Below are 15,518 nucleotides of genomic sequence, written 5' to 3'. Positions count from 1 at the left end.
TAAGTTGTCTATCCCCCAGCCTGGGGCCAGTTTCCAAAAGATGCCACCCACGTGGCTAACTGCTAACTTCCACCCAGATCAAAGGCTACCCTTTCAAAAAGGCTTCTCTGGTCATCGCTCACCCACAGGGGTCACTACCTGCTCTGAGCATTTTCTTTGTTGTTCTCAGAGTTCAAAGGTTACTAAGATCAATGCAAAACATGTTTCATGCATTTCCATGTCCCAAAATACTCTTCCTCCTACCTAATGATCGATTCACACAGGCACGTAGAACTAAGATGCCATCTCTGGTGGTGACCCTGTGAGCCTGTGTGAACATTGTGAAATTGGCCACCCACTCCTGGGCAGCCTGCAGAGGTGGGTCCCTTCATGCCACAGCACAGGAGCACAGCAGGAGGGTGCCTGGCTGCACTGACTGCTGTACCTGAGTATACTTGGCCAGGATCTCCTGGGGCCATATGCTTGGAGTCAAGGCTGAGAAAGGGCCACTAGCAGAAGGTATGTGGCTTCCTACAACAAAAAGGACCAGGGAGAGAACAACTAAGAAAACCCAGAGGCATGTCAGAAACCCCACCCCCTCCAAATGTGCAGTGCCAGCATGAAAGGGACTGGGCCATCTAGAGTAGGACTGAGGGGGAAGGAGGAATGGGAAGAACACCCTAGAAAGGAACATGCTTCTGGAAGAAGGGAGAAGGCAGCAGCATGTCCCCCAACATAACCAAACCCCATGTCCTTGCCCCAACCTCCATCTCATAAAGTAACTGGCAGGGAAGAGGGAAACTGGAGACCTGAGCAGGTAAGAGTTATAGTATCTGTCCCAGACAGGCCCAAACCAGAAGCCTCCCTTCCCTTTCTCCATCTCTTTTATCTAGATGGCTGTTTCTGAAAATGGAAGTCAGTACCACTCTCTGGCTCCTGGTGAGGGCCCAGGCCCTGCTACCTGACATTGTGCTGAGCTGGCAGGTCTTCTGAGGATCCAGGTGTTTACTATCCTGATCTCTTAGAGATGAAAGGCTCCTCAGGCTTCATGGGCTCCAGAAACATCTGCCTGTTAGGAGACCAAAAGGCACCATCATAGCAAAGGGGACCATCACTCTACAGCACCCCCTTTCCTGGGAGGGGGTGAGCCCTCTCCACATGCAGTTTTCACTGGCCCAGTATAGTGGAGAGGGGAGTTGCCACATTGCTCAACATAAGGAAGGAAAAAAGTCACACCTTGCCTATTAAAATTTTAAATTAGGTCATGTTGTGGCTTGGATGTGAGGTGTCCCCAAAAAGCTCACGTGAGACAATGAAAGAAGGTTTAGAGGAGAAATGATGGGGTTATGAGAGTCTTAACCAAATCAGTGAATCAATCACCTGATGGGATTAACAGAGTGGTGGCTTAAGGCAGGTGGGGTGTGGCTGGAGGAGGTGGGCATTGGGGGTGTGGCTTTAGGGTATATATTTGTATCAGGCTAGTGGAGTCTCTGTGTGCTTTCTGATCATCATGTGAGCCACTTCTCTCCACCACACTCTTCCACCATGTTGTTCTACTTCATCTTGAGTCCCAAGGAATGGAGTCTGCTATCTATGGACTGAGACCTCTAAAACCATGAGCCCCCAAATATACTCTTTAGTCATAGCAGCAAGAAAAAGCTGACTCAAACAGGCCACTTGGCTGGGTGTGCTGGCATGTGCTTGTAATCCTAGCAACTCGAGAGGCTGAGACAGGAGGACCACAAGTTCTAGGCCAGCCTAAGCAATAGTGAGATTCTAAGCAACTTGGTGAGACCATGTCTCAAAGAAATAAAAATAAAAATAAAAAAGATAGCCAGGTGTGGGGCACATCCTTGTAATCCCAGCATCTTGAGAAGCTGAGGCAGGAGGATCCCAGTGCAAAGCTAGCCTCAGCAACTTAATGACACTGTTAAATGAAATATAAAAAGGGCTGGGGCTGGAACCTCTTGAGTTCAATCCCTGGTACCAAATAATAGTAGAAGTAGTAGTAGTAGTAGTAATAATAATAATAATAATAATAATAATAATAATAAAAAGGCTGGCAATGTAGCTTGATTGGTTGAGCACCTGAGTTCAGTCCCCAGTAATGCAAAATAAATAAATAAATAAGGTTATGTGTCTTTATTGTTGACTCCTTTTTTAAGAGGACAAAAGGGATGAGAGAGGGGATTTGAAAGAAAGAGCCTCCTGTCTTGTCGGGGAGATATATTATTTTTTATTTTTTTTTTTAGAGAGAATTTTTAATATTTATTTTTCAGTTTTCAGGGGACACAACATCTTTATTTTATTTTTATGTGGTGCTGAGGATCAAACCCAGCGCCCCGTGCATGCCAGGCGAGTGCATTACTGCTTGAGCCACATCCCCAGCCCCTAAATATTATTTTTTAGTTTTTTTAAATGGACACATCTTTTACATTTATGTGGTGCTGATGATGGAACTCAATGTCTCAAGCATGCTAGGGGAGCGCTCTATCACTGAGCCCTAGCCCTACCAAGGGGATATACTTTGAAGAAGCTACAAAGCTGATGTTCTCATAGCTTGTGGCCCAGCTCCCATTACACTAATGAAGGAGAACCAGGCATAGGGATTTCCACAGCAGTGTTTCTTCAGGAAGAAAGAAAACAAAGCCCAGCCACAACCAAACCTCTGGAACAGGTTTCCTGAGCCCCAAATCTTTGAGGACTCATTTAACAGAACACAACACATCTCCTGAGTAGACCTCCCCGAGTTGTCCCTCGACATTCCTGTGCCAGCGGTTCACCTTACCGTATATTTTTTTTAAAGACAGGTTTCCCCATGTACCCCAGGCTGGCCTCCATATCCTGGGCTCAAGTGACCCCGCTGCTTGAGTGCTCCTCCTCCCAGTCCAAGTGCTGGGACTACAAGGTTGAGTTCAACCACATTTTTTCACTAGGCTTACAAGCGGGGAAGCCAAGTTAGAAACTGCAATCTAACTTTAATATCTTCTGTCATTTCTAAAGCCCTGTCCCTGACCGTTTCTGTCCTTCTTAAAAAAGAACTCAACAATAAAAAGGCAAATAGCCCAATTTAAAAATTGGCAAAAGATCTGAATATACATTTCTTTAAAGAAGAGATGCTGATGGTGGGTAGGCAATTAGCAAAATTTAGCCATTGGCAAAAAGGAAACACAGCCACTTCAAGGAAAAAAAACATTATCCTTACTTGAGCATAAATTAAAGGAAAAAAACATTATCCTTACTTGAGCATAAATTAAAAAATAGGTATGTGAACAAGTTCCAGTTCTCATTAAAGATTTTTTGCTAATCTGGGAGCAAAGGGCCATTCTGTAGTTCCTCAGGACAAGTCACCAACGTTTACTACTGCCCTAGACATATGCCGATCATGCCAAGTTTGAGCTAAAGGTCAAAGTAGAAAATTCCTGACCAACACAGAGGTACCTGGCGGGGAAGGGTGCTGCCTCCTGTCTGCAGACATGCTCTGCTGAGAACCAGAGGCCAGGGCCTGCTTTCCTACTGCATCAGCCATCCTAGGTTGGTTTGCTCTGTGTGAAGACAACAGTGAAAGCTTAGTCTTCTTTCAGTGTAACACATGCCACGGGGCTTGATTTGATTCAGATTCTTAATTGAATAGAGCATTTTTTTTTTTTGTACCAGGAATTGAACCCAGGGATGCTTTACCACTGAGCCATATCCTCAGCCCTTTTTTATATTTTATTTAGAGACAGGGTCTCACTGAGTTGCTTAGGGCCTTGCTAAATTGCTGAAGCTGGATTTGAACTTGTGATCCTCCTTCCTCAGCCTCCCAAGCTGCTAGCATAACAGGAGTGCACCACTGTGTCTGGCTAGAATTACATATTTTTATATTAAAGGGAATGACAGAAGTAGAAGTTTGAAAAATCTCATCAGGTGCCACTAATCTTCACAGCACATTTTGGAACAGATATCATCTGTTTCACATACAAGAGAAAATAAGCCTAGAAAGAGACTAGTATACAGTTCCCAAAGGACTCCCAGAACTGTGCCTGTCACAGACACCATGCGTCTCCACCAGGTTCGCCACCTTGATAGCTCTGGGAATGTAACCCTGTGCTGTTAAAACACCCATTGGCTAAGAGCTCTGGGAGAGCTTACTGCAGTGGCAGTAGCACTCTTATTAGTGTCATACAGAAGCACTTCACTGCCTGTTCTCTGCACCACAATTCCAGTCAGGCCTGAGTTCCACCTCTCACATTTTCATTATTTTTTTTATTTTTATTTTAACCTCTCACATTTTCGATCCCCACTTATTACAACCCTGGCTAAGTTTACTTGGCTTCTTTGAATCTGTTTTCTTATTCATAAAATGGAATAATACCACCTCTATCTTACCAAGGTTACGAGGATTAAGCAAGATAAAGCAAACAAGGCCCTTAGCACACTGACTTAATTATCAGGCAATTCATCAGCCTAATAACTTCTAGAAAGTTACTGTTAGTATCTGGACCCTCTACATTATGATATACTAAAAGCTATTATACTAAGCCACTTGAAATTGCTGATATTAAAACTGGGAGTGGTGGCACATGCCTATAATCCCAGCTACTTGGGAGGCTGAGACAGGAGGATTAAGACTATGCCAGCCTCAGCAGCACAGTGGGAAGGAGGGAGGGAAGGTAGGCAGGGAGAAAGAAAGAGACAAAGGAATGGAGGAAGGGAAGAAGGGAAGAATGAGGAGGGGGAAAGGAAGGAGAAATAAATAAATAAATTGCTGATTTTCATCTATGACAACCTACAAAAACAATGTCATATGTTTGAATGTAACATTCCAGTTGAGATCATGAGAAAGACTGCTCCTCACTAACATCCTAAATGTTGTTTCTTTCTTCTGGAAGGGCTGAGTAAAATAAAGGAAAAGGGGTTGCCTGAAACAGTGGCGATGAGGTGCCCTGACTGAGACATAGATATTTATCTGCTGCTCCCTTTTCTGGCCTCAGCTGCCTCCCCCTAGTCATTCAACAAACAATGACTGAGCCCTCCCAACCAGGCAGGCTCTAAGGGAACCAGAAAGAAACAGAAAACAGATGAGGAAAAGCACAGCAGTAAGAGGAAATAAAGCAAGGTAAAGGTAAAGTCAGAAGCCAGGGGCTGTTTATATTCAGTGGTCAGAAAAAGCCCTTTGAGGATAAGATGACCTCTGAACAAAGACCAAAAGGAAGAGAGGGATCTAGTCATAGCTGAGGGGAGGGGATCCAGGTAGAAGGTGTAGCAGATGCAAACCTGTCAAGTCCAGGGCACACTGACAGGTGGAAGCAGCAAAAAGGCATCTAATAGGTTAAAGTGGCCCAGGGTAGCCTCAGGGGAGAAGAGTGGGAAGAGGCAGCAGGGGCCAGGAGACTTCAAAGTAGGACAGGCCTTTGGAATTTATTCTCAGTAAACCTGAATCTACTTCGGTTTTGATGAGTTCTCTTGGGACAGAAGGTGGTGGATGCATATGGACTTAGCTCAGTTGGGGCACTGAGAAATGGTCAGATTTTGGGTATACTTTAAATAGTTTGAAAGATTCACCTCTTAAGTTTATACACACCCACACACACACACATATATTTAGAAATAACTCATATATGTACTATATATATATATGAATATGTAGTATGTACTTCACCCAAAGCTGCCCCTGATGTAATACTACCTGTGGGCAGTTTTTCCTGCCTTTGGTCACTATGGAAATCTGCCTGAAAGCAGCCATCTAGGAGTTGGAAAAAGCTATCCAGAGTTAGCCACATCATTCCCCGACCCACCTACCCACTCCTGGCAGCACAGCCGCCCCAGGGCTCAGGGGTATCAGAAACAAAAACTTTGGCACTGAGAAGGAGTTTTTTGTAATTAGCACAGTGCGGTGGCATAGGCCTGTTATCCCAGTGGCTCAGGAGGCTGAGGCAGGAGGATCTCAAGTTCAAAGCTAGCTTCAGTAACTTAGCAAGGCCCTAAGCATCTTAGTGTATCCCTGTCAGAAAAATTAAAAAAAAAAAAAAAAAAAAACGGGCTGGGATGAGGATCAGTAATTAAGTGCTCCTGGGTTCAATCCCCCCATACCAAAAAAAAAAAAAAAAAAAAAAAAAAAAAAAAGTCCATGCTTAAAGGTCCTAGTCTTCTGACTGCTTCAAGTCTCTTCCTCCTTAGTTTGCCAATCCCACAATTTCCAGTAAGACAAATTTTGTTCACAATGCAAAGATGAGCTGTCACTATAAATTCATGTGCATATTTGTGAGTATATGGAAGGGGCCAGGAAAAGTTCAGTCCATTTCCTATGGCCGCCTGATACACATCAAAGGGATATGGCCCTTCATGCACTCCTTACCTACAGCCCAACTACCTCCTGTGTTCCCTGACATAAGGCAACACAGCAGAGCTACTGCTACACAGGTGGTTTTCTGCCAGGAAACAAAGTCTGTAAGTAGCACAAGCATAAAAATTTCTATTTTGGCAGTTGCAGAGATCCTGAAGACCAGTTTTCTCTGAAATTATGAGAGGACACTGAAATCTACTGATAATAACTCACACAGCAAGAGGACAGCAGAGCTGGGAAATCTGAGAAGGGCTGAAGTAAGAGATTAATGTGGACACTAGATGCTAACAAAACAAAAGTAAAGCCAGGCAATAAATTATTATTATTATTATTATTTAATTTTTAGTTATTGGCGGACACAACATCTTTGTTTGTATGTGGTGCTGAGGATCGAACCCGGGCCGCACGCACGCCAGGAGAGCGCGCTACCGCTTGAGCCACATCCCCAGCCCCAGACAATAAATTAATAAGTGTTCAATGGGATATAAACATTTTTAAAAAAATGAAGGATAAAGTATATGACTACTTTTTCAAGGTATGGGTACAAAAATACTGGTCTTCCCCTTGGCTTCTAGTCCTTAATTAATACACATGTAAACCTCTGCCCAGACTGTCCTATTCAATCTCACACCTGCCACAGTTTATCACCTTCCTCTAGCAAGAGCTTTCTTCTAGAAAGCTCCAGACTCTTTCCAGCTGCTTCCTCCTACCAAAGTTATTTTTCTTAAAAGCAAATTGGATGCTAGCATCTCCTGCTTATTTCTCAACAACTTGCTAGCACCTCAGAAAAAGGGCCACATTCTCTAACAATATGAGGTTCTATCAGCCCCCACCCACGCTCTATACTCCTCTCACCACCCCACATCTACCCTATACTCCAGTCATACGGACCCACTTCCATCAGCTGCCGAAATGCACTTTTTTTTTCCTTGGTACCAGGGACTGAACCCAGGAGTACTTAACCAGTGAGTTACGTTCCCAGCCCTTTTTTGTATTTTATTTAGAGACAGGGTCTCACTGAGTTGCTTAACACCCCACTTTTGCTAAGGCTGGCTTTGAACTTGTGATCCTCCTGCCTCAGCCTCCTGAGCTGCTGGGATTACAGACATGTGCCACAGTGCCAGGCCCTAAGGCACAATTTTTGTATACACCAGATTGTCTGATCTCTCTCCTAGGATGAAATTTGTGTGTAAATAAAATTCACATATTTCAGTATTTAGAAGGTAAAAGAAATGTTTCTGAATGAGAAAGTATTTTGTATAGTAAAGTAATATTCTTGTGCTAAAGTCCAAGATGAAAGTGAGGACAAAACTAAGGATGTAAACAAGTTATAGAATATTTAAGTTGCAAAAGGTTTATGGAAGGTACATTTCAAAAAGGTTGTGTATATGATTAAATTGACTATAGTTGGCACCATCAGTTAAAATTATTCAAATTTTAATGTACTGATAGGAAAGAAAAGTCTGAACACCGATCTGCTTTTATCAGGATAATTTTCTTGTATCTGTTAGGTCTTATTACTTAGGGAAACTAAGTCTTAAAGGAATTAGGATTTGTACCTGTTTTAAAGTTTTTTAAATGATTACTTCATAAATGATTAAACAAACAACTATTATTTTAGGTTATTACAATATAGTTGATGTCCTAAGTATATGTAACCAGAGATATGTATACATCTGAGAACCAGGTTTGTATGATCCTTGTCTAAATGTTATTTAAAAGTTTGTAAAATGGAACTTTATGTAGGTTTACCAGCAAGGTAACCAATAAGTGCTCCCCTTTATCTGTTTGCTTTGCTAAGCCTATTTCTGATCATTAACACTGTATCCTCAACTTATAAGATTTAAGGCTATCTTTTTATTTTTGCTACTACAGCTAATCCATGCAGACCTGTGATTATTGTTACTGTACACTATGGATTCTACATCTTACCTTAAAATTTAAACTTAGTTAATGTAAGCACATCTGTGTGACTGTGACACACTGGCTTCTTTGTATATTAGATGCATTCATGTTCTTCAAGTATATAAGCCTTTTAAAATGTAAAGCTTGGGAGACCACTTTATCCAGTTGATTGTCTCCAAACTAAAATTATCTGTAGCAATAGTCTCCTTCACATTTATATAGAAATAACTAATTTGGTTGGTATTTGTCATTTAATGTTTTGAACTGATAAAGGTAATCTGCTATATATAAAATTTTGTGGGATGGGAATTTAAATGTATTTTTGGAAGGTAATAAGGAGAGCCTGATTACAATTATCAAAGGTTGATATTGTAAAACATAGAAGTATTTTGCCACCTTTTTTTTTTTTTTGCACAAAATAAAGTTAGGAGCTCTCTTAGTTTTTATTCATGTTTCAGATGCAATATTGTATTGTTTGTCAAAAGCCCTGCCTAACCTGAGATAAAAGTCTCTGCCTTTCACCCTATTCCACGTTAGGATGGCTCCAAAGTAGGCTAGACTCAAGCTCATTTGAAGTTTTGCTCAAAGAGTAGATTTTTGTTGTAAAGATTACTGTTATTTCACTGGGTTTGATGGCAAATATTATAATCCCAAAGACATTGGAGGCTGAGGCAGGAGGATCACATGTTCAAGACCACCCCAGAAACTTAGCAAGGCCCTAAGCAACTTGGTGAGACCTTGTCTCAAACTAAAAGCAATAAATAAATAAAAGAGCTGGGGATGTCTCTCAGTGGTTAAGTGTGCTGGGTTAAATCCTAGCAACAACAACAAAGTTTCCCAGGATCTCAAAATAACCAATACAAAACTAAGTAAAGGTTTGGAAAAATTACAAAAGATATGTAAGATTGTAAGGGAGTTTTGTTAGAAAGTAAAAGATTTGTAAAAGATCTCATATGTGATGAAGTTGATAAATACATGTGTCTTGGTGGAGGCAAAATAAGATACCAAAAATATATTAGGGTTATTATGGAAATTATGTTTCTTTTTTTATATTTATTTTTTTAAGTTTTAGGTAGACACAATATCTTTATTTTTCATTTATGTGGTGTTGAGGATCGAACCAGTGCCTCATGCATGTTAGGCTAGCGCTCTACCACTGAGCCACAACCCCAGCCCCCAAATTATACTTCTTGATTCAAAACTATTATACAAACTGAATGTGTTCTTGGTCTTATTAATTTCATTTTCTACTTTCCTTACAGAACTTTATAACTTTTGCCTGTTTGTGTTTTGAAGAAGTACTCCTTCTAACAGAACAACATGAGTTAATTTGGGATAATAAGCTATCATCTATAGGACAGAATAGGATATAAGGCTGAATTCCAGTACTAATACTAACCCCCCAGTTAAATGGAAGGGGTAACTATAAAATTAGACATTAAAGTTACTGGTGAAACCAACCTGCTGGATGTTCAAAACCCATACTTGGAAACCAAAGGCAAGAAAGTTATAGGGCTAAGGAAAGAGTAGCCAATATTTTGGCTCTTGCCCTCTAAGGTAAGCTAGGACCCAGGGAACAATGGGACTGTTCTAAGTGTTCTACAACTTCAAGTGAATCACCTGACCTTCTGACCTGGGGGATCAAGAGGACTCTAGAGAACAGGAAGCCAAGCAGTACACACTTTGCAAAGATGAGGGTCACTGGAGAGGGAAATGTCCTTGATGCTTCCCAGGGAAGCCAACTGTGGTCAGCAAGACCTTGACCATTCTGACAGATAGCACAACTGATAGAGGAAAAACTAAAGGAGCCAAGAGGCCTCTCACAAGTTCCCAAGAGGAATCCCTGGAAAATCTCAGCTGATTCTAACAGTAGATAGGAAAGAGGTCAATTTTGACCAACTTGTTCTTAACCCCTGACAGGAGAGTACAACCAAAACACAGGCATATTAAAAGATAAGATAATGGTTCTTTTACTTGAGATATAGATTTATGTCAGTCCTCCTGAAAATAAGTAAAACTGGAAGGTTGTAACCAAAGGGTTTTTATACAGGAATGCCTGATAAATATCACAAAAAGTTCTGTTAAGGGCTGGGGTTATGGCTCAGAGGTAGAGCACTTACCTAGCATGCACGAGGCTCTGGGTTTGATCCTCAGCACCACATGAACATAAAATAAATATATTGTGTCCTTCTATAACTAAAAAATAAATATATTTTTTTAAAAAAGTTCTGTTAAGAATCACAGGTTTGGGGGTTAGGGGTGTGGTTCAGTAGCAGAGCACATGAATGGCATATGTGAGGCACTGAGTTCAATCCTCAGCACCACATATAAATAAATAAAACAAAATAAAGGTACAACACTAAAAAAAAATTAAAAAAAAAAAAGAGGAGAGCTGGGATTGGGGCTCTGTGGCAGAGCGCTTGCCTAGTATGTGTGAGGCACTCGGTTCGATTCTCAGCACTGCACATAAATAAATAAAGGCCTGATGATAATAAAAAATAAATTTTTTAAAAAAGAGTCATAGGTTGTTCTGTATCAGTTTGAGATCTCAGATTTTTTTTTCCTGGTATGATTATTATAAACTGCTGCTCAGTCTCCCCTTCTAGAGTTTGCAATTCATCACTTCCTGCCTGGCAACTTGATTTTTAGTCAAGATCTGGAAAGAATATAAGCTTCAACTGAACTGGAAAGGAACTTACCAAGTGCTCTTAATCACCAGGATGGTTATCTGAACTGCTAAAAAGGGGAGAACTCATTATCATGGTCAATTTTCATCTCAGAAAGTTAATGTTTCTAGGACAGATGGTAATACCGAAGAGTAAAATAAAAATGAAACCAAAAGGTATAAAAAGAAAAAGGGGACACTTGTGAGAAATAGAAAGTTAGTGATCCATTTTCAGAACATAGTGTTTAGACTTAACTGGATCCAACTCTAATCATTTTAGTTCTAGCACTTCCTTTTGCCCAACACAATTTTTAAATTAGCTAATCACGTAGATTATAACCCCAAGCTCCTCCAATCAGGGCGAAGGGCAGTGCTGTGTTAGGGATAAAAGCAGGTGAACTGCCACCCAGGTGTGCTTGCTCACTGAATTCCCTCTGGAAAGGGTGCACACCCTTCTCCAGAAGAACAATTTTTGCTTTGCCCATCCACTTTCGAGCACATTTGATTTTTTGTAGCATCTTGGTATATCTGACAGTTCTCAAACTGCAGAGTGCACGAGAATCACCTGAGAATCTGTCTTTCCTACAAGCGAGGCTGATGCGTTTGGTCCAGGGGATACACTTAGAATCAATGATCCAAATTCTCCTCTGATCATTCTTTCAAATTTTTTTAGATGTGACCTCCTCTAACATGCCTTCCAACTTCCATGTTCTTCTACTTCCTTCCCTGATAGAATTAATAATGGTACATTCTCTTATCATTTCCTATTTCATAAGATAGTATAATTTGTTGTGGCTGGGGCTGTAGCTCAGTGGCAGAGCGCTTGCCTAGCATGTGTGAGGCACTGGGTTCGATCCTAAGCACCATATAAAAAAAATAAAGGTATGCTGTCCATCTACAACTACAATTTTTTTTTTTAAAAAAAAAAGATAGTATAATAATTTGTTCATGTAATTGTCTATCTGCACTATATCCAGTACCTGGTCCATTACCTGACATAGCAGACGTTAACAGATAAATGGAGAGAACCTGACTTCTATAAGGTCGCCATGTTTATGATGCTCTGTTCAGGTCCTGGCCCTGGCTCCTATTGTCACCCCCCAACTCCCATCAACTTGTAATGCCCTCCACTTTACCTGATTGATACTAACAGGCTCAGCTCAAGCATTGTTTCCAAGAAGGCTTCTTTGACACTCTTCCTGCCTTGGTTTGTGTTAAGAGCTCCTGTTCCTCAGTGCTTCTAACTGACCTGCTTATAAAATAGTTATCTTAGAATTCTAGTAAGCAGAACTAGATCAAACCCTATAGAGGCCCTCTGGCCTACAATTTCCACTTCTGGAAATTTATTCTACACTTCAGCAAAATGACCTATACACAGGGTGCTTCCCTATAGCTTAGTTTGTGAAAACAAATATTAGATGGAAAATACTGGAAAATTTAAATATCCATTGTTAGGGGACATTATTCCACTGTATAGATGTACTAAAATTTATAGTACTATTAATTTACAGTGGAATAATGCACAGCTGTCAAAGAAGAATGGAGAGCTGGGCATAGTGACACACACTTATAATGTCAGCTCCTCAGCAGGCTGATCATAAATTTGAGGCCAGCCTCTGCCACTTAAACTTAGTGAGAGCCTGTCTCCAAAAAAAAAAAAAAAAAAGAAGAAGAAGTGAGAGGAAAGAAAAAAAGAAAGAAACGGGGGTGTGGTTTGGTGGTAGAGTGCTTGTTTAGCAAGCACAAGACATAGTTTGATCCCCAGTACCTTAAAAGCAAAACAAAATGGGTCAGATTTTTTTTTTTTTTTTTTTTTGGTACTGGGGATTGAACCCAAGGGCACTTTACTACTAAGCTGCATTCTCAGCTCCACTTCCCCCCCCAATTTTTTTTGAAATATTAAAAATTGGGCTGGGATTATGGCTCAGTGGTCGAGCGCTTGCCTAGCATGTGTGAGGCACTGGGTTCAAATCTCAGCACTACATATAAACAAATGAATGAATAAATAAATAAATAAAATCTATTTTTAAAAATCATTAACTTTATTAAATCTCCATTCCAGAGTCCACATTACGAAAAACACTTATTTAATAGAATGGGAAGTACACATAAAGCACTTTTGCTATGTAAAAAAATAGGGTGTTCATGTCAACAAAAGCATTTGGTGAGCTGTCATTTGGTGAGCTGTCCCTGCCCCACCTTTTATAATACCATTCCTGCTTAAAAAAACAATTGGCAGAGGGCAGGCACCGTGGCTCAGTAGGCTACTGCAGTAGGATTGTGAATTGAAAGCCAGCCTCAGCAAAAGTGTCCCCCTGCCCTTTTTAAAGCAGGGTCTCACTAAATTGCTTAGGGCCTTCCTAAATTGCTGAGGGTGGTCTCCATCCTCCTCCCTCAGCCTCTCGAGTCGCTGGGATTACAGGCATGTGTCAACACATCCAGGTTTCTAATGTCTTTTGCAACCTCCTTTTTGTCTTACAACCTGTTGATACTAATCAGGTGGGCCTAACATCATTTCTCACCATCATGATTATTATATAAATCTCTCAACTGGGACCTCTGACTCTGATCTTGCCCTCCTCGCTCTATCTACTATCTACCCTGCAGTCACAGAAACTCTTTCACAATCCAAATATTTCCTTCCCCTCTTCAAAGTTTTTTTTTTTTCTTCCCTCTGTCTTTAGGAAAGTGTATTTGCTGACTTACAACAACCCCCACGACCAGGCAGCCATAACTAACTCTTGCAAGTCTCATCTTTCAACATACACCTCTCACTCACCCCAACACTAGCTTCAGACTTTTTCTTACACAGTGTACTTCTTTCAGATTCTGAACCTGCCTATTTTTTCTCAGAGCATTCTGCTAAATGAAGTCTTGAAACTTGGAACCTATCAAATCCTATGGCAGGGTAACTAGAGGATGCTAAACTTCTAGAAATGGATCCTCCTTTGGTTCCCCCAGTAGTTTTTGTTGAAAACATGTTTATTTTCCCACCATTATTTGTGTCCCTTAGGTGAACTCAGACGGACTCACCATTCAATATTCTGAACTGTTTCCTCCAAAACTGGAATCAGCATAGGAGCAAAAGAAATCCAATAATCACACACTCTCCCATGAGCCCTACTCCTGCTCCTACCAGGTTCCCAGCTGGGGCTACTGTCCCTTCCCTGAGTCAATATTTTCTCTGTAACCACAGATAGTGATCCTTTAAACAAGATTAAGGTATGACTGTAAGGTAGAACATGAACTGTGGAAACAGACCCGGAAAAGCAGAACCTCCCCTACAATTTAGCAAGCTAAGGTATGGGCCTCTCTTTTCTGCTCAGCAGCCCAGAAAAGTAGTCTTCCTGTGAGGACCTGCTAAGGGTCACAATCACACCCTTTCCCACAAGATCTTCATGCAAGATATTTAACCATCCACAATAATCTTATTACTTACCTCAGTCCCTCCCAGGGTCATTTCTTTAATATTTACATCCTGGCAGTATCTGGATGGTGATAAGGAAAGCAAAAGAAAGGGAACTGCACAGACCTTCTGTCATTCCCACCATCAAGGAGCAACAACCGTCTTGGGAGTAAAAACAAAACACTGGTTAGCTAACTGACTCAACATTCAACTGGCTCTGAAAAGCAGCAGGTGAGAGTTTTGAGGGGCTTAAAACACTTGAGGCTTTAAGCAAAAAAGGTCCCTGAGAAATTTGTTTAAAGATTTATACTGACAAAGGAGCATAGGACTCTTAAAAGGAACAAATCCTAAACACAGTTCCTCTTTCTTTTAAAATTAAACCACATGCTGGACACAGTGGCACACTCCTGTAATCCCAGTCACTCAGAAGGCTGAAGCAGGAAAATCTCAAATATGAGGCCAGCCTCAGCAATTTAGTGAAGCCCAGTCTCAAAATAAAAAAGAAAAAGGGCGGGGGATGTGGCTCAGTAGCAGAGCAAGAATGTGTGAGGCCCTGGCTTAAGCCCTCAACTCCCTTCTTCTACAAATCAAAACTGCACAGTTGGGCTAGGACCTTGGTTCAGAGGTAGAGCACTTGCCTAGTATGCATAAGGCCCAGGATTTGACCTCAGAACCAGAAAAATCCCAAAATCAACAAAAAACCTGCACAATCTTTTTACATCTCCCTCTCTTGAGAATGGTCTTCTCCCTTCCCAGGTTAACTCTTCAATCCAGCTCCTTTGTAGTACCTTCCTTTGTGTACCTTCAGTCTCCTCCTCTCCACTGCCTTCATGTCCAGTGTATATAACCTCTGATCTCCTGAATCTTTAATTAAATTGAAACAAAGCAACTATATCTGGACTCACTCAAGCCACCTATCTTTCTATCTCTTCATCTATTCTACTGACATTTTAAAAAGCAGTGTAAGTTCTGCACCATGCCTCATCAATCAATTCACACTAAGCTTTTGTGGTCCAGCTTCTCTCACCGCTTGGACTCCCTAAGGCCTCCAGTGATTTCTTTCTGTGGCCTGATGCCTTAAGCCCCTTGCAGCAACAGAAACTACTGACTTAGTCCAGGTTTTTGAAACTGTTTTCCTATGACTCTAGGGCGCTGGCCACATCACTTTTTCTTTTCTACTTAAATGCTTCTCTGTATGAGTGTGCGTGTTGGCGGGGGGGTACTTGAGATTGAGC

General features: G+C 41.2%; 1 protein-coding gene across 4 annotated transcripts in view; it reads right to left on the bottom strand.

Annotated features, from left to right (window-relative positions):
- SGSM3 (small G protein signaling modulator 3) overlaps positions 1-15,518 on the bottom strand; it is a 51,062-nt gene that overhangs the window by 29,226 nt on the left and 6,318 nt on the right. For all 4 annotated transcript variants that reach the window (XM_081310503.1, XM_081310500.1, XM_081310502.1 and 1 more), the window contains exons 2-3: positions 941-1,048; positions 425-510 (exon numbers count right to left, since the gene is read on the bottom strand). In XM_081310503.1, the coding sequence (XP_081166629.1) occupies positions 425-510; positions 941-947 (93 nt within the window). In that variant the 5' untranslated portion in view covers positions 948-1,048. The remainder of the gene's footprint in view (positions 1-424; positions 511-940; positions 1,049-15,518) is intronic.

The sequence above is a fragment of the Spermophilus citellus genome, assembly GCF_964194105.1.
Source record: "Spermophilus citellus genome assembly, chromosome: 10".
Lineage (NCBI taxonomy): Eukaryota > Metazoa > Chordata > Mammalia > Rodentia > Sciuridae > Spermophilus > Spermophilus citellus.
Note: the sequence above shows the minus strand (reverse complement) of the source record. Positions and strands in the feature narration are given on the sequence as shown.